This window comes from Micrasema longulum, unplaced genomic scaffold (genome assembly GCF_059751315.1).
Source record: "Micrasema longulum isolate JH-2025_06_02 unplaced genomic scaffold, ASM5975131v1 h1tg000551l, whole genome shotgun sequence".
NCBI classification, from domain to species: domain Eukaryota; kingdom Metazoa; phylum Arthropoda; class Insecta; order Trichoptera; family Brachycentridae; genus Micrasema; species Micrasema longulum.
The window spans coordinates 12391-32153 of record NW_028277747.1 but is presented as its reverse complement, the minus strand read 5'-3'; the positions used below and the strand labels follow the sequence as shown (position 1 = coordinate 32153).

Here is a 19763-nt window from a genome sequence, read left to right as displayed (position 1 = left end):
AAGCATAGTTTGAAAGATGCATTATTGAAATTATCATAAATGAGTAAAAAATGTTTGAACATGTTCGTGGACACTTTTTTCTCATATAATTCACTTGTGTGGTCAAAGTTTCAACCACTATGGGCGACCTGCTTTTGAAATTTTTGGTGGCAGTCTGCTAACAGTAAAAGTAGTCATTTAAAGCCAAAAATTTGTTTAAATTGTAAATAAACATAAATAATACCAATATCAATTCAAGATCAAATTGTTTTAATAACTGCAATTCATAATGGCTTCACACAAACATACAAATAGTACGTAAATAAAACAAGATAATCTTTTATTCCTGTTTTAATAATGCAAGCAATATGCTTATTATTATCTTTACAATTTGTAATTATTAGGGCACGCTGGAAACATGACATTGCATGTTTTCACTAAGTTTATCATAATTTGGTTCAAAGCTACTTATAGCTATTCGTAAATATGCTGCCAAATGGTCATCTGTCAAATAGGAATGATGTGTTGTTTTGATTGCATTAATTGTAGGAAATGTAGATTTTAAGAGAAAAGTTAAATACGCCTCACATTTCCACAAACATGGATGTTTTTCTTCACAAAGTAAATTTCTATAAAAAAGACAGGCGAGCGACTAGGAACAGATATGCGGTCAACGCTTTGACCACCTATGACTTATATAGACACATATCATGACTTTCTTATTTTTTGGAATATTTTACTTCCGATTGGATCGTTGCTGACGATTTTAATGTTGATGATTTGAATTTGATGATTGAACTAACATACTAGAACACTATTCTTCACGTTGGAGAAACAAGGTTCTATGTGGATTCACATTTTTTTTGAGACATGAAAGTTTGAAATGAAGACATTATTTTATATAATATTATTTTATATTGTCTTAATAAACTAAATAATAATTAAAGATAATCCTTTTCCTTAAAATTTTGATGCAGATAGAACCGATATTTAAATATAAATATAATAAAAATTAAATGTAAAAAACATTTTTTCAGATAGATACTAGTTTCCCCAATGCGACGTATTGTCCCTGACTGTTTTTTATAAGAACACAATATTTTCACCTACCATATTACATCAGTTTCACGTAGGCTATTGCCGTCTATTCACTACCATGTCTTACGGAGTGATGGCTGTAGCCGTCATTTCCTAAATGAGAGACACAATTTTGGCGATTATGGCCAGCATACCCGCAAACCTTTTTAAAAAATTACAATAAAAATGTTATTATAATCAATATTTTGTAAAAAATTTGATTCTAAATGCATCGTAAGTTATAGTCTGTGTCTTCGTTATAAATAAATAAAAATATGTATGTTGCAGCGAAATAAGCACAATATCATTTATTAACAAATACTTTATTGTTGTTTGAACATAAAACAATTAGAGAAACTAATTTCCTCAGCATTGGTAAGCAAAATATAACAAAATGGACAAAGCGTAATTTACAAACGTACATTATGTATTATGTAGGTACAATAATGAAAAAATCACAAGTTATGGAATGAATAATTTGTCAATAATTATGAGAAAACCAATTGAAAGAAGAACAAAAGATGAAATTTAAACAAACAAGAACATTTATTATATAAATAAAACACGAGTGATACTTTAATCCACAAATTTGGAATATCCAGTGACCGGTTTCATCGCTTTCGCGACATCTTCGAGACTGGTATCTTTATTAAAAAGTTAAATGTATTTATACAAAACAGAGGTTAGGATAGATAGGTCACTGGATATTCCAAATTTGTGGATTAAAGTATCATTCGTGTTTTATTTATATAATAAATTACAATGAACTTCCATCAAGAATTTCCACTTACAAACTTAAATGTTTTTGAACAAGAACATATTTCATTCTGGGTGTATTATTTTTTTACTATGTATGTATAATTGAACTTGCAGATCTGATAAATAAAAAAATATGCATCAGTTTTATTTGGAGATATTTCTCGGCTTTACAATATAATTCTCAATATATTATTTTGGTCCATTTATTTTTATATTAGACACAAATACAATGATAATTATAACATAACATTGATAAATACTTATGTAATCAACAATATTATGAGTTTGTCCACACATTTGTAGACAAGGACTGAATTTCACCCCCTAGGGAGTTATTAAGATGATCATTTCACAACAGACATGGAAAACATTTTAGAGAAGGGAATATGGAAGTCGCCCTCTCCGTCTGTTGATTTTGAAAAAATAAATATATGGATGTTTAAATATAGGCAGAATGATTAATGTTACACAGTGTGTAAAGTGCCCACTCAAACCGGCCATTGGCAGATCATAAATGGCCCTGTAAATGCCTGTACTTCCATATTCCCTTCTATAAAATTCTCCACTTATGTATTCCCTGTCAAAAGACAACATCAGCGTATATTTGCGCAGGTAAGTTGTAAATAAAATATGTTTTCAGCAATATATATTATAATATTTTGTATGTAACATCAGTTCTGTATTTAAGGCCACCATTTTTCATAAGTAAAGTTTTGATTTGTAAGTTTTGTATATTATGTACATATTTTACTAAGACACCGAGTTTAAAGCTTCGTCATATATGATTTTCGCACATTGTATTTTTTTTTTATTATGCTCCATAATACTAGACTCCATTTAAAACTAAAACTAACAAACAGTGTTATTATTTGATCAGAAAAATAAACTAATATATCGAATTGAAAAGTGTTTTTTCAAACAGCAGAAAAAAGAAATTCTTGAATCTCTAATTGCCAAAAAAAATATATATCAGATAAACATAATTAACATGCCTTTGGGAAAATTGCTTAACTGCATTATAATATTTTTTTTTTTTTTTGGATTTCTAGATACATGAGCACGGCCAATTGAAATTATGCAATTATTATTTATACATAAGAAAGGCAATTTATTATTTTGACATAACTGGGTGAATTTGAAAATGTGTAAAAGAAAATAGATAGTATTAAGACTAAAAGTTGTTTGAAAAATCACTATTCAATTGTTTGGTAACATGATCGAAGTTTATTCTTCAGGCGTTTCTTCTGTCTCCAAAATAGTCTTGAAACAGAAAGGCTGGAACCCGTAACCCTGACCTGTGTAGAACTTACTCATAAACTCCACCCTGCGGATACAAGAAATTTTTAATTAACAAAAAATTACATTGAGTAGTACAAAGTTTCAAATTGAATTAAAGTGGTAATATTTCAAGCGGTAATATTTTCAGAGAATCTTTACTCAATAAATAAAACAATTTTCAAATATTAATTAAATGTATTATCAAAAATCAACTGGATAAATGATTAACCCACCAATGCCCAATTTTTCGAATTCGAACTAAAAACATAGTTTTATGAATTTTTTTTAAAAAAAGTTTTTTTTTTCAGTTTTAATTTCATATTTTAGTTTATGTGGACAATATGCTACATAAAAATACAAGAATGTAAGGAAAACAAGGAATAACATTTTTTTATTAAATAATGAAAGTTGCGGAAATAATTATAACTTTAAATCTTAAAAAAAACGAAGGAATCTCCTTTTGAACTTAAGCTAAATTACACTTTAGACAGAATACGTGCAACTGACATTTTGTTTCAAATTTTATCATTTTACCCCGGTGGAGACTTTTTAAAATAAATTATAATGGCTTGTATGTTTACAATATAATAAACCAGTCGCCGAGTAATAAACATGTTTGAAATCACTTTTATACACCGATTATCTGTAATTGGTCTTACTTTTTTAAATTGTTCTTTTGTACCTTGTATTTATATAAAGACTGTATGATTTCCTTAATAAATAAATGTAGCAGATCGTCAACATTGGGCATTGTAGGGTAATATTGATTATATTATTATATTGATAATATTGAGTTAGTCGAAACATGTAAAATCACTTATAACAGAAATATTCTTCAATTTGTATATAAATAATTTAACCTTGAGGACTTGACAAAAAAGTCATGTTTCGAAACCGGATAGACAAATTTTAATTAAGTGATTTTACACAAAATAATTAGGTACATATATGTTACTAATTTATTTGAAACATTTAAAAAAAAATCCAAGCTTTAACTATGTGCTGAATTTTTTAAATAAATGTTACTAAATGTTTGTATATAGCCCATAATCGACTTTTCTTTGTCTACCAATTTCGAGACATGCCCATCTCTTTGCCAGGGCACCATGCTGCAGTCTTAAGCAAAAAGGCAGTTACTTGCAAAAGTCAGATTTTGAGATATGACACTTTTAAATATTTATTTTACTTTATGCATGTTTAAAAAACACTGTAAATAATCATAAGTAAAAACACAGCATGTCAATTGTTTTTAAAGCATAAAACCTGTGTGTGTCATATCTACACTGAGTTTTTGCTTATGGATCAATAGATATTGTATTATTGCTTAAAAAACTCAAAAACATTCTATCATTTTTCGTACTGTAATATTTTTTTATCTGCTCATTGCTAAATTATTTAAATGTTTGATCTTGTTAGAGCAATAGTTGAAAAAAGGGAAAGGAGAGGAAGGTAGTATGAATTTACAAGGTATGATTACCATTACTATGGAACATTGTATAATGGACTATATTGAAAAGTTATTTGATTATTGGTTGGAGATTAAAAAAGTTGGTAAAGAGGTTATTTACAAATATTGACAGCTAACATTTAAGTACATTCAAAATTCCTTTTTTATTTTTTATTAACGCCCATAGTTCTTTTACATAAATATTTACACATAATATTACACATACACATTTTGCTGTCCTGATCAGAAATTGTATTATATATTGTGTTGTGTACGTAATTGGTGCTGTGTTAGGTTTATGTTTTTTTAATAATAATATCACTACATTATATTAATATATTTCTGGGTGCACAACAATAAACTTAAATAAATAAAATAAAAAACAAATAAAATATAATATGCACATACAAATAAATGCTATGCAAATACTAAAATATGAGTACCTAATTAAATAAGTTCACCAGTTGAAATTATATAAGCAATTATGATTAATAATCTAGATCATCACTGTGCTGATTTGTTATCAGTTGAATGCGAGCAATTAGTAAATTCAATAAATGATTAGTATTATGACAAAGGTTTGCAAACAATTGCTAATAAGGTTATGCAGACGCAGGATTTCATTATAAGGAATATAACACATTTTAGTGGCATAGATTCAACAAAATTTCTGTACAGTTCTCTGGTCCAATCACAGCTGGAATATGCATATCGTCAGTCTGGTGCCCTTTGTACAGCTGCAACTCTGTTACCTTGGAAAGAGTTCAGCGGAAGTTTTTACGCGACATACAGTTCAAAAAGGGCAAACCTGTAGATGACATTTGCTACTAAACTTTGATGTCTGAGTTGTTACCATTGCTCTCCACCAGAAGGACAATTGCTGACCTCACTCTAATGCACAAAGTGATATGCGCCTTAACAGATTGCCCAAAATTACTGCCCCTGATAAAATTTCGTGTACCCACAAGGACCACCAGACTCAGACACATGTTCCATGTGAATACATCACCCACCATTCTCCCCTAGCACGCATCCACCGAACTGTTAATAATAAGGAAGTTCGGTGGTTTATGTATTTTTTCATTTGTTAATAGACTATCAAACTAAGCCAAATTATAATTTTTTTTTTTTTTTTGTATTATCAGGGCTATGATTTTTTTCAAAGTTTTGTGTTTCTGAAATAACTCCCCGTGTGACATCAAAGGTTCTCTTTCGCTTATTCTGTCAGTTCTGCCGATCAGTCCGTTTACGGTAAGCAAACCAGATATCTTTCACAGTTCTCTTATCATTGGTTAATTTGTATGAACCAGTGACGTCGTTCAAAGTATTTTATTTTTATTATTTACTTCATAAATTTTTTAAGAAACTTTACGTGACAATAATATGTTCTAACTTTAACCGCGCACAAGATAACATATTTTTTATTCTATTCGACTTGCTCCACACCACTCCTGCTGAAATTAAATCAGATATCCTATCCATTGAATGGCCATCCCCTCAATTCTCCTCTTTTTAATGTCTTTTTTTGTTTCTATTCACTTTATTCTGTGTTTCTTTTTTTAGAATTTATTACATATTAAATGCAATAATCATGATTTTATTTTATGTTATTTTCTATGATACTACTTTTTAACTGTATACTGTACAAGACCTCTGGACGTTTATTAAATAAATAAATAAAGGCGAAACAATTAATTAATTAATTATTTTTAATGATTCTTTCAAGTAAGGAGGTTAAATTATGTTTTAAATCGTGTTTTATCTGTACAGTGGCTACTTACCAATGAAGGCGAAGAGTGTGAAGGAATGCAGAGAGGCCTTCCATGAGCACCAAGATGGATATGGTGAGGACGGCCCAAATTATAAACACCACGTACAGCATTATTGCACCCACATAGGTCTTAGAACCGAACCCTATCTTCAAAACCATCTGCCATAGTACCTCTGACAATTCTGTAAAAAAATAAATACCGCCATAAAATATATTTACAAAATGCGGTGGATTCTGTCAGCCTCGTGGTGTAATGGTCAGCGTATTTTGCCTACCAAGACAAGAGGTCTCGGGTTGGATTCCCAACATGGTTGATATGAAATATTTATTCAAAAGGATGTTTTCACACCAGAATATTTCATAGTCCCTGGACTGGTGCCTGAAGCGTAAGACTGATCATCTTATCTTTATGTAACAAAAAAATATGATCAAGATATGCTGCAATTGGCGTACTTCACTTTGTGGAATGACATTTTAAATATATTATAAATGAAATACTTTACATATATATACCACACACGAGATTAATATTATTTATAACGCAACTTATTATTAAAGAAGAATAGTAATTAGGCACCGACAGCTCTCCACCAAGTACTCGACCTCAGGTCACAGTTGCATCAAGTTTTTGGATTTTGTAGAATTATATATTAGAAAAACAATATAAAACACACGTACCAAAAATGTTTTACCAATGTAGTAGAAAAATCTCAAAACTGATTTAGCCAAATAAAAATGATATATAGCCTTTTTAAACATTAAAAAAAAATTAATAGACTGTTTGCTTTAAAAATAATTAGACTTACGCGCATGGGCAAGAGACAGTGCCCACAATCTCAGATAGGAGGCTGTGTGGGAGATGGTACTCAGCACATACTCGATGGTGTGGATGGCCTGGTGGATCATGATCTCCGAAAAAGGCTCATCTTCGTGCCCCCCATGCCCTCCACCACCCTCGTGCCCCGATGCTGTGGGAGTCTCCAGAACCTCGGGAGTCATCTCCAGGCCCTGGTTAATGTCACCATTTGTTGTGTTCTAAAAACATTGAGAATGTCATTTAATGTGAAATTATTGAAAAATGGTAAAGAAAAAACAAATCCTATACAGCTCAAAAATAATCTACATCAACCGTGTTCAGGAAAAAGGCTTTAAAACAAAATTATGGAAAAATCGGTTTCAGTATTTTTAATGAGTTTTTAACCAATTACGTAGGTCCTGTATATTCTAGCAAGTAGTATTTAAACCGCAAACACATATTGGCGCAATCCTTTTGCCAGCACGTGAATCTGATTCCAGGGGCGAATCGTCTATGCAATAAATTATCAAGGTAAATCACACAATTTATGTGCACGCCACACGCCACGCATCACCATGCACCTCATTTGTGGTGCAAAATTGTGCACTACAAAAGTGTAATGTTCAGCGCTACCTAACAGGTGTTTAAATAACAAAAATTTTACTGTGTGAAGTTAGCTTCAGTGTGCGGAATACACATTATGGTACCTAGCGGGTGCTTTAGTAACTAAAATCGTGTCATGCAAAGTTAGCTTCAGGATGCTAGCCCACTGCGTGATATCGCATGATTCATGATATCACACCGCGGCGAAAATCTACACAGCATGATAAAATACAATGCGGCAGATCGATATTTATTGTTTTACAACTATTTACCTATTAACGCAATAACCAGTACACCATGAGACTGACTAATCTCCAGTCGATTTTCTATTGCAGGATTTTTACCCAAGAGTACTCGCTAAATTTGAATAATGATTTTTATAAAGTTTTACTGGACTATTTAAATCGGGTCGCGGTCCCGTGGCTATTGTTGCGGACTCACGAATAAGAAGTTCGAACTTTCCATTTTCTACTAGTGAGTTATTTACAACTCGTTGAAAATGGTCACCAAAATTGAAATATTTGGGTAAATTTTAAGAATACTAATATTTATTTTTTTAATAAAAAAAAAATGTATATACATATATATTAATCGAGGCGTTTTTATTGAAGACTTTATTAAAATCATTAACTATGGAGTTTTAAATATTTAAAAAACCAAAAATATAAATATTATCAAATTCAAATAGGTACTAACGAATCTAATAAATGTCAGTCCACTATAATTTTAGCGTGCCGTTTAGATTAAGATGATATGTGTGAAATAGGCTATTCTCCGTCGGGTATCACGCAGCTGGTTTGTTTATTTGGACATTTTAGTGATAATGAACAGACTTTAGGAATGTACCTACTGAATGAAGTTGTAGCGAGGTATATACAGTAGTACCAGTTTATAATTATTATAATACCAGTAATAGTAATACCACCTTAACATCTAGGTACCGTTTAAAAATAAATTTGAATTAGATCATAAAATCTTATGTTTGTGTTTTTGGTATTACGTGACGATATTACTAGTAATTTTCTATGTATTTTGGCGTTAAAATGAGGTTTTACTGTATTACTATTGAATTAACCTATGTGCATTTTTTGTAGGGTTCAGATGACAAGAGATGCGCTGCATTCGGTGTACCAATGCAGTGCCTTATACACCACCGGGTGGAGATAGAGGTACGATACGGACCATGTATTTTAATACAATATACTGGCTGCCATGCAACAGAGAAGGAATATATGAATTATTTACTGTGTGCTTGGGGGCTTTCCTCGTATACTTGATGAACATCGGCTTTCCGAGCAACATGACGGGAATGCAGAGAAGGGCCACAATGACAAAGTAAAACTGCATGTCCCCTTGTCCCTCGAACATGTACCCGTCACAGGGAGGTACTGACTTAGTCTCGGAGAGTAACATCATGTTGATAAACAGGATTAGGACAGAGGGGGCGCACGCGGGAGCCAGCTTGACGTTTATACCATCTGGAAATTTTATTTACTTTTAAATTGGTATGTAAAATATATAAAACTTGATGGATATTTCGACAAAAAGATTTTTTTGAGAAAGGAATACAGTTAGGATTAGGACAGAAGTTATTAGTCATTAGACAAAACTAAACAAAAGACTCGGACAACCTTTACAAAAGATGGGAAAAATATTATCATTAACAATAAAAGATGAATTTTTAATTCTAATATTTAAGTAGGTATGTATTTTCAAACTCCAGGTGTGAACTTACCGTATTCCGCGCTGTAGAGGAACCATTTCAATACGATCATGAACACCATGTAGAAGAAGAGTAAAAACAGGAAAACGAACTGCGGCAGAAACTCAAGTAAAATTGAGGATCGTCTCTTGAAGAAGCTACAAATACATATATGTAATAATAAATTATTAAGAAATAAGTACAACAGAAATTTGAATACATGTACATTGAAACAATCAAATACCTACTTAAAATTGACAACGCTCATGGAAACTCCAAACAACATGTGAATAACACCGAAGATGATTGACAGTTTCATTTTGTAGGAATTAGAGAAGATAATCTTGTTCTCAGAAAGCTGAAATTAAAAAACATATCATAGTAATTGCTATATTAATTGTTAAATTACCCTTTTCATTTAAAGTTAATTACATATTAACTGTTTTCCTAGCAGCGTTGTTATTGTTATTAAATCAAAAAAATTACAAACTAACCGGCTATTTTCTCAACAAGGGCAAATGGTGCTGTTACATCATGTTACCGTAATCAAGAAGCAAAATACGGGTATGTACAAAAATGTAACATTATATGAATTGTTTAATAATAGGACATCATTATTTCTTTTGATAAGAGAGATGATATATCTCTATACATAATAGTCTTGTATTCCACACAGAGCCACACAAGAGTTAAACTAACTCATTAAAATATATTTTGTGTAATGTCTACATAGTATGTTCATAAACCTAAATAATTGAGATAATGCATTTCATGAATTTTTCGTATGGTTATTGTAGTGACTTTTTTTATAGTGAAATAAAAAAAATAAGCATTTTACAAGTTAGAATTAACAATTAATACAATTGCGTAATATTCACAATTCGCCCAGTTTGCTTTATTTTCTTAACATTAAACTAAAATTTCTGCTTTCTTTATTTAATTGTTTGAATAATACTCACTTGCCACGCTGGATCTAAACCCATAGCATACGGTACCAGGGTGTAATCATCCCTAGGATTCAGCTGCATTGTAGGGTTACTCATAACGGTGGATTCGTTATAGGAAGGTTTCCAACTGGATCCGAAGATATTGAGAGATTTGGAGAAGAAATCGTTGTAAATAAAGCCGGTGTACATTGAGAAGATTCCCATGAGTAATATAATATAGCGTCCACCAAAGAAGATGTTCCAAATCTCGCTTGAGATTTTCTTAGCACCGAGGCTCTTTTCACATATGCACATGTACGCTGCGAATGCTGTCATTATGATGCCGTGCCCAGTGTCGCCAAACATGACGCTGAACAGGAAGGGGAATGTAATAATGGTGTATAGAGCTGAAAAGATAGAAATAAAAAAATTGGTTTTGAAATCAAGTGGACAAGAAAAACAAGTATTTTAGAACATTCAGATACTACTTATGTACGGGTAAATTATCATAAAAAGATGCACAGAAAGAAGAATAAGAGGATTATAACTAGGAGCTCGGGCATGTAATAAAATGTGATTGCAATTATATTTAGGACTTCAGAAACTATCTTCGTGTTTTATATTTTATAAAAAGATAATACATAATATTACGTATATTTTGTAATTTGTTAAGATATTTGTACAATACATATTATATTTTTTTATGCAAAATTTAGTAAATGACAAAATATCTGGAGTATTTTATTTTAATATTGGGTTGTGGTCCCGTGGGTGTACTGTGAACTCATAGACCAAAGGTCCGAAGTTTAAATCCAACTCTACCACAATTCGATTTCCATTTTTCCAGCACAAGTTATTTTTGACTTTTAGGAAATGGTCTGAAAAATGAAATATTTGAGTAAATAATAAGAACTCAGGTATTTCTCTTTTCCCTTTAATTTTTTTTTTTAACCTAACCTGAGCTAGTTTCTCACAAGGGAACTCTTCAAGTCAGTTAATTCCTGGAACCTCTTTCATATTGTTTTAGAAGTCAGTCCAGCGAGTCAATTGTCTCATAAATCTTATGTCCTCTGAAAGCTAACATATCTCAAGCTTAGCTAACTTCACCTAAAATGATAAAATGTAAAATAAGGTAAATCTTACCTGGATTAGCCTCACGGTAACTGCCCACGGCATAAGCATCAATCAAAGCCTGGAAACCTTTTGTAAACTTGTTGGTACGGTTGAATGTCGGGGGCGGTTCTGATGTTTCAATACAATTCAGGAATGATGGAATAGAGCTGCCACATGCATTCTGAAATGAAAAAAAATAATTACTTAACACACTAACTTCATAGTTTCATTTTCATTTCAAATTGGCACCAATGTTTGACATTCTGCTCAAAATCAATGCTTTCTAGGAAACCAGGGCCATTTGGTTTCCCAGACATTTTAATGACATCATTCACCGCCACATGACGGCCGCTAGATGAAAGCACCGCTCTCTTGGGAAACCATAGCTTTCCCCATAAATATCCGTGTAAGAAAATTTTTCTCATCGGTTTGATGATATATATAAATGCTACATACGGAGCCATCAGCCAATGCCTTCTGCACGTTGGTGAGATCAGCCACCGGTACCCAGCACTCCCCGATGAGGCACTTCTTAGTGACGTCCATGTTGAAAAGGTTCAAGGTGTGGTAGATGGCCTTCATCTTGCGCACCATGATGGACCAACTCGCCAACTGCTTGGCGACACTGGACAGCACACGTTGACGGTGGTCTTGGGTCTGGTTCAAAACCTGCACGAACAAACACATTCTAGAATTACATGGTTGTTTGGATCAAACAAATGAAGAATGCAAGCTCTTTAAAGTAAATAAAAAAATAAAAAAATACTTAGATATCATCATTATCTAACTGAAAAAAATTTTGCGTTCCAGGAACAGATTAATGATGAATAAAAAAATTCCGCTGAATTTCCATTTCAAATCCAGAATAAACATTCGAGGTTTATAATTGTGAAAATTTATCTCTTACACCTGGTTTTAAGGTATAAAAGGTAAGCACTAAGTGTTAACAAACTTCTATATTAGAAGACATATAGATTTTTAAATGGGTAATTGTACGACATATGAGTTCTATATAGTTTGATGATATTTTATATTAATAGTAAATTGAACCTCACAAAAACCTCTTCTATGGGTATTCTAATGGGCTTTTGTAAGATAAAGATAAAGATAAAATAAAAATGACAATAAAAAGCAGTTCAAATCAATTTTGGTGAACAGTTTTCGTGCCAAAGCCTACTAACTGTTATTAATGGAATTACATTACAAGGTAGAAAACACACACAATAGTCTGAGTTTTAAGGGGCCCCAGTCATGACATTCGTAGACTTAATAAACACAAAGGAATGCTTGATTTATGTTATTTATTGACAATTCTTGATGGGATTCCTTTGCATATTTTCATTATTCCGTATAATGTTTACCAGTCTGAAGATCCCCCTTAGAGTGTGAAAGCACTAATTGATTAAATAAATAAGTGGAAGGGTACCGAGTATTCGAATTTATAAGATATATGAAAATATAAGTTATTCCCAAATTACAAATGAAATATCTTAAACTAGCCAAAGTGAGCTAGCAACACACACCACAATAACCCGGAAATACTCAATTTGAATCTGAAAATGACTGCAAAAATCTAAGAAATATATCTTAAACCATTGCGACAGAATAATGAGTCTGACTTGTAGTGTCACACTTGTAGCGGCTTTATTAATTTGTTAAAAATTCAAATATATGATTTATATATTTTTTTATATTTATATTGTTATATATTTTTTTATATTTATATTGTTCTATGTTTCAAAAATACTAAAAGTTTTTTCTATCTCTAATAAATACTAAGAAAAAAATAGAGAAATTTGTTTTCATTACTCCTTTTGGTAAAAAAATCAATGCCGCACCTTTAAGTCATGAATATTTTTTTTTTTAAATACCATCTTAATGGGTTAAATATGCAAAGTATCATAATATTGATGCGACAATACAGTAAAATAAATATCACAAACCATATTGAGATCTTCCAACCTCGTGCGGACTCCCTTAACCATATCCTGGCGCTCATTGTGAGAGTTGGGACAGGGATACAGCGAGGCGTGGAATCCGGTGCACACTTTCTTGATGCGAGACTTCAGTTGCTCTCCTTGGAAGAAGGCGACAAATACTGTCTTGTAGATCTCGTTTCCCTAATGAAGACGATTTATTATATAAGAATCAAGTGTTCAATTAATACGACATCAATAAACAGCGTAAAATAGTAGGCGTCGGAGTACAAATTGTATGACCATCTTGTTTGGAGATATCCTCCTTACTCCACAAATTAGACACAGATTTGAGAATAGGGAAATATCACGTTTTTTGTTTTTACATCTTTAAAGTAATAAAGGTCTATGAAATACTGTCCAGTAAAAACAACATTTTTTTGTTAATTATTAGTTTCATAAAAAATCATTTTAAATTTGTAATTTTGAATTCCTGCAAAAACGGTGATTCCGTTGGCCACAGCCCAATATGTCACGATTCATGTTTATTTGTTCCATGTCATTGAAATTTGTGTAGAACAATATCACGAATCTTGACGTCACAACAACCAAGGCCAAACACGCTGCGTTTTTCTACAAACATATTTTTCTTAAATTTATTTTTTACATTTATGTATGAAAACTTTTCTCCACAATATTTCATATTGATTTTAAAAATACAATTAATTATTATAAATCCATTTCATATATTTTTATCAGTATTCGTAGTATGTAATATTTCCCTATTATTGCTGTTAGTATTACATGTGATTTAGAGCATAGTTTTTAAGAGCATAGTAAGTCAGCATTTAACGTAATAAATTACCATTACAATAAGAATAAAACTACTATCATGTATTGTAGTGATAACTCACAGTATTAGGATCTTCGAGTGGTTTATCCAGCTCAGCCTGACGCAGAAACACGTTTCCTCTAGATATACGCCACAACATTCTCTCGAACCCGGGTACCCTTTCCCTCTGGATGACTCCAGCTACAAAACCCAAGCGACCACGAATAGCACCACTCTGTTGTCCATCTTCGGGAATAAGAGCTCTAAAATTGAAATTGAAATAGGGCAAAGAATTATAATTTGTTTAAACATACGTATCATCCTGTTCACCAAGTAAAAACTGCTTAAATAAAAGAACTAAATTCTAAGAAAACTAAGCTAACCCCAAGTTTTGTAAGGAAAAGCGAGCGAGACTCATGCAAATGAGCTAGCTAAATAAAAAAGATAATATTATTATCCTGGACAAAAATATATAAGTTGTCGAGTGAGTGGACTACAAAACTGATAATCAACAACACAAAACATACTGGTTAATAACAATTGCAAAATTTCTGCCTTGACACAGGAGAGGCGGCTGATTACATAATTAACATCTTATTAAAATTAGGAGCATTCAATAAATGAATAAATCAATATTTTGAATGCGCCTTATGCAGATAGTGTTTAACACAAACCTTGTCAACGAATCCATTCCGTTGGCCTCTTCTTGCTCAGTGAAAAACACCTGAGTCTTCTCCAAAACATGCTTCAACTCAGTCAGCTCCAGAAAGTTAGACTTCAAGTTTACAGCATTGTGCGATAACTCTAAGATTTCATTTTCTGTTTTCTCCAAATGAGCCTAGAGATAAAAACCAATCTTATATTCAATATTTGATATTGAATAATTCTTTCGACACTCAAATTCAGGAATTTAAATAACAGAAATAAATGTACTCAAAAAGGTACTAACAGAAAGGTTAAAAAAACTTAATATATTTAAGAGCAGGGTGAGTCATGAAAATGACAATTGGTATTAAACATCTAATTAACATAATGACTTAAACCATAATAAACTTACAGACCGAATTACAAATGTTTTACAAAAAAGAATAATCATATTATATAAAATATATCGTCGCCGTTTGGGCAAAAGATCAACCCGTTTTGAGTTAAATATGCCATTTGATGCGTAAAATTATGTTCTTTAAGAGGCAAATGTCATTAAGATAACTAAGTTGGAACTAAGAAAGTCACCGTGGCGCAGTTGGTTAGACGGCCAACTGTGAAACTGGCGTCGCGGGTTTGATTCCCGCCAGTTGCAAGAAAAAAAAATTAGGAAAGATTTTTTTCTCAATTGGTCTGGGTGTTGTGGTGTATTTTTCATAACCTTCTTCCATATCTCCTCTCCCCCACCTGCTGACATTCCTTAAAATAGAGGCTTAGCGCGAAAAAATACGTAAATCTGAAATATTATTTCACATAGTAAAAAAAATAAAAATAGATTTTTAACCACAGCATTATAATAATTATTCCGAATATTTCCTTCCTTCTTCACTCTTATGCCTCGCATTGTCCAGATTATAAACAAGTAAAAGTCACATAACCAGACTTTAGCCAACTTGACTCATTAAAACCCTTCTAGATATTTTTAATGTATCAGAAAAAAAAAATTACCACTGGGATTTATTAAAAAAATTATTATATTTTAATACATAAAACCTCCGAACACACAAAAATCAGATTTTTCCTTGGTCTTCAAACTTTCAAATTGCAATTTCTCATAATAACGTTTTTTGTGTGACTTTTGCCTGAACGGCAATGATATATACATTTTATTTTTGCACTGTAACTGGCCAGGAGGTCCAACTACAATTGATCATTTTACATTTATATAGACTACTGTTTAATGTATAAGAAATAAAATTCACCTCTAAGTCGATGATTTCTCTTGGATTAGGAGCACGTGGAGTTTCTCCCCTAACTTCTGGAATGACAACTCCATCCTTCAATACTTCAGCTTCGATGTACCGAAGCTTTCTTTCCATTTCATCACAACGGCGCACTTCATTGACGAATTTGCGTTGGAATGCGTTCACTTCGGGATTCAACTGTAAAACAAAAGAAATGATTTGATATATTTGGTAATAATTCCAAGAGCACCTTTCAGATATTTTTAAACAAAAGTTGATTTGTATTTTCTTGTGACAATTGAATTGTATAATTTATGTCCGAGTGTATTGTACCTTTTGCCTGTGATACATACTAAAAACTAAAATTTCAAGACGAATAATTAATTAAAGTGAAATTTTACAAACATACTGCATAATTCTTGATAAAAAAAACTTTAAATCAAGTATAATACTCAATAATGTGTTTCAAACCATTATAGAATATCGAATAATTGCATGGGGTGGAGCCAGCAAAAGTGCTATGCATACTTTGGAAATAGCGCAAAAGTATGTACTCAAGGCTCTACTCGGGGTTCCTATCAGAACACCTACAACGGTGGTGTTTGAACAAGTAGGTGTTCTGAACGTCAGGCAACTGTACGCTAGGGCACTTCTCGTTCATACACATAAAAATAGTGGGAGTAAATATAATACAATCTATGAAACAAGATCAAATAAGAGACAACTATTCGTGCCTTGCTTCCAAAATTTACAACACTATACCTCTTGATTTAAAATTATATACAAATAAACAGAAGTTCAAATTATTCATTAAAAAATAGCTTCTGGATTTGGGGGAAATCGTGATTAATAGTCTGCTATAATTAATTTGAAAATATATTTACTTATATAGTGACAAACAGTGAGTCAGATAAATTAAATCCGATGTGCTCATCTATCCATAAATGGTGTTGAATTTTATTGCACAGAAACCTATGCACATAATATTTGAGTAAAGTGAATGTGTGAGGTGTCTTAAGACAATTTTTTCATTTTTCACATGTGTTTACATAATAATGTCTAGTGGACATAAAAAAACACCATATAATTGAAAGGTAAATAAAAGATATGTACACAATGTAAAAGTGGGCATTTATTCCTATTTCTGATAAAACGAGACTAAAAAAATTGAATTAGCATGCATTTTTTGACAAAAATAATCCTTGCAGGTAGAAAGAGGTTAGACTGTTTAAATCTCAGAGCAATAATCCACTAGGGAAGCCTTTTACCTCTATTGCATAGAACACAGGCGTTCCAAATTTTTGGTTTGTTATTTAGTTTAACAACAAACGTGTAACAGACGGTTTCGGTTTGCGCTTGTAATTCTCGACCCGAATACCTACGGCCAGTTGTATTGCTGTAATGTGTAGATAACTTCGTGTTTAATAATCACATAATGGTTTTTCTCCGTATGGGCGACTCTACTAACCAGAGGCGTGTTATTACTCTAAGGTTAGAACAACTTTCTTTCATCAATTTTTTATACATTTAGCCAAGATAATTTTGTATATTAATTACTCTTTTAGTCAATTTTTAATTATTTTTAAAAATGTCATTTGATATTTTTTTATTACATACTTTAGGTATTTTTTTAATCCTGTTTTTATAATAATTTGAACTAAATGTTAAGAAAAACGCAAAATGTATCAATTATTTCACGCGTAAATTTATCTCTTTCGATATGGCAACTAAAATAAAGAAGACAAATTAATAGAGAAAATAAAAATGTAATTAGGTTCATTTAAATAATTAAAAAATAAAATATGTTTTATTATCTTTTTATTTTCGAATCAAATAAGTAATACAAAATTAATTATTTAATGTTACAGATGACATATGATGTTGATAATGAGGCTTAGCGGATTGTGTTAACACTTAATTTTACAGATAATAAGCCAATTTGTATATCATTATTTTCTAAATAAGGATAAGCTGTAAATATTGGCTTAATATGTTATAATGAATTGGGTAAACGAGTCTAATTTGTAGTATTTTTCAATAACAATCAATCAAATACATGAAATCGTTGCAATGTTAGATAAGTGAAAATGAAGGTAGAATACTAGACTCGAGATTAAAATAAAATAAAATGTATTTTCTGGACTTTGATTCATTATTATTGAGAGTAAATTTTCTAAGGCATTTAGTATCTGTCGTGGAGAGGAAATTACAATAATACTATGATGCTAATTGAGTATCGACAAGTGGTTACAAACTAATAGGAAGACTTCGTAATGAGCTCCCAAAATTATCATTACAAAGACATACTACATCTGTAAAAATAACCACCAAGCCAGCGTGTTTAGCGGAAAAGTATACAGTTGTTTTGAAACAATTTGTTTAATAAATAAGAGTCTAGAGATTTTCAGCTGGGCTAAAGCTGGGCTAAAATGGATGAAATCAGTGAAAAAAGAACACAAAAATAGAGCCACATATTCAGAAATATGTATTAATAAAATATAAGCGATGTCCCATTTATGCAAATACTTACTATTTAAAACTTTTTTTAAGTGGATGATGCAGAGTGAGCATTACTTATAGAGCATAATAAATTATTATTATTATTGTAATTACTTATAGATTACGACTTTAAAATTAATGATACCACCAAAAGATTGAATTGTTTTATTGATCTAATCATAAAATTAATAATAAAGCAGTTTTCAAGTGATGCCCACAGACCATGATTTATATAATATTTTATACATATTTTAAATTAGCAGCTTTCCAAATATTGTTATAATTTTAAATACAAGAGGGACAAAGGTACAACGTTGAAAAAATATTTTTGAATTTCATAATGAGTTACAAAGCAGGAATCTGGAACCTCTTATATTTTATTACCAACTATTTCAGATTCAGGATTTTGCAGTATGTAATAAATATAATGAGTTTAGTTAAAGGATTTTGTGATATGCAGTAAATATGCTATGTTCCGTATCAGGATTTTATGACATGTAGTAAATATGCTACGTCCAGTTTTAGGACTTTGTGATGAACAATAAATTAAGACTATGTTTGTTAAGTTTGCACGTCGTATGACTTACATCTCGGAACTGCACAGTCCCATTCTCTCCGAGTTCAGAGACGGAGGTATAGGCAGCCTCTGGTTGGATGAAAAGTTGGCACAGGGCCATCTCCTCACTGCGAAACATCCCTCCCATGGTTGGAGTCTGTTATTCTCCGATATTACAAACCTGCGACAAAAAAATAATTGATTAACCTTTATTAGTATAATAACAATAATGATTACAACATATTACCCATTTAATGACGGGAAATAAATTAAAGCAGTAAATGATAGTATGGTCAATAGGGTCTTTTCGTGTTTTTTTTAATGAGCAAAAAATTACTTTTTATTATCAAAATTTTTTTTTTTCCGTATGACATTTGATAAAGATTATACAGCGGTTTAAAACATACGCATTTTGAATTACCTAAAAATGAGACGTTTCGTACATCATGGGACAAACGGCACGAAAATATGTAAGAACATGTCATATTAATATTGTACATCGGATATTATATGCGCACAATAATTTTAATATTTTATTGCCTTAATAAAAGTTCATTGCAGTGTAATGCGCCCATGTGGGCAATGATGCAAGTTAAAAGGTTTATTGAAGCTGTAGTATA

General features: G+C 31.4%; 1 protein-coding gene across 1 annotated transcript; it reads right to left on the bottom strand.

Annotated features, from left to right (window-relative positions):
- Positions 1-2922: 2922 nt before the first annotated feature.
- Vha100-2 (V-type ATPase subunit a family protein Vha100-2) lies at positions 2923-19331 on the bottom strand. The gene is made up of 14 exons (XM_088227988.1): positions 19175-19331; positions 16107-16286; positions 14874-15037; positions 14282-14462; positions 13395-13571; positions 11908-12120; positions 11482-11632; positions 10372-10745; positions 9661-9770; positions 9446-9570; positions 8956-9188; positions 7118-7346; positions 6322-6493; positions 2923-3139 (listed from the first exon to the last, which is right to left on the bottom strand). The coding sequence occupies exons 1-14, from the start codon at positions 19289-19291 to the stop codon at positions 3040-3042; spliced, it is 2526 nt and encodes an 841-aa protein (XP_088084114.1). The 5' UTR covers positions 19292-19331; the 3' UTR covers positions 2923-3039.
- Positions 19332-19763: the final 432 nt, after the last annotated feature.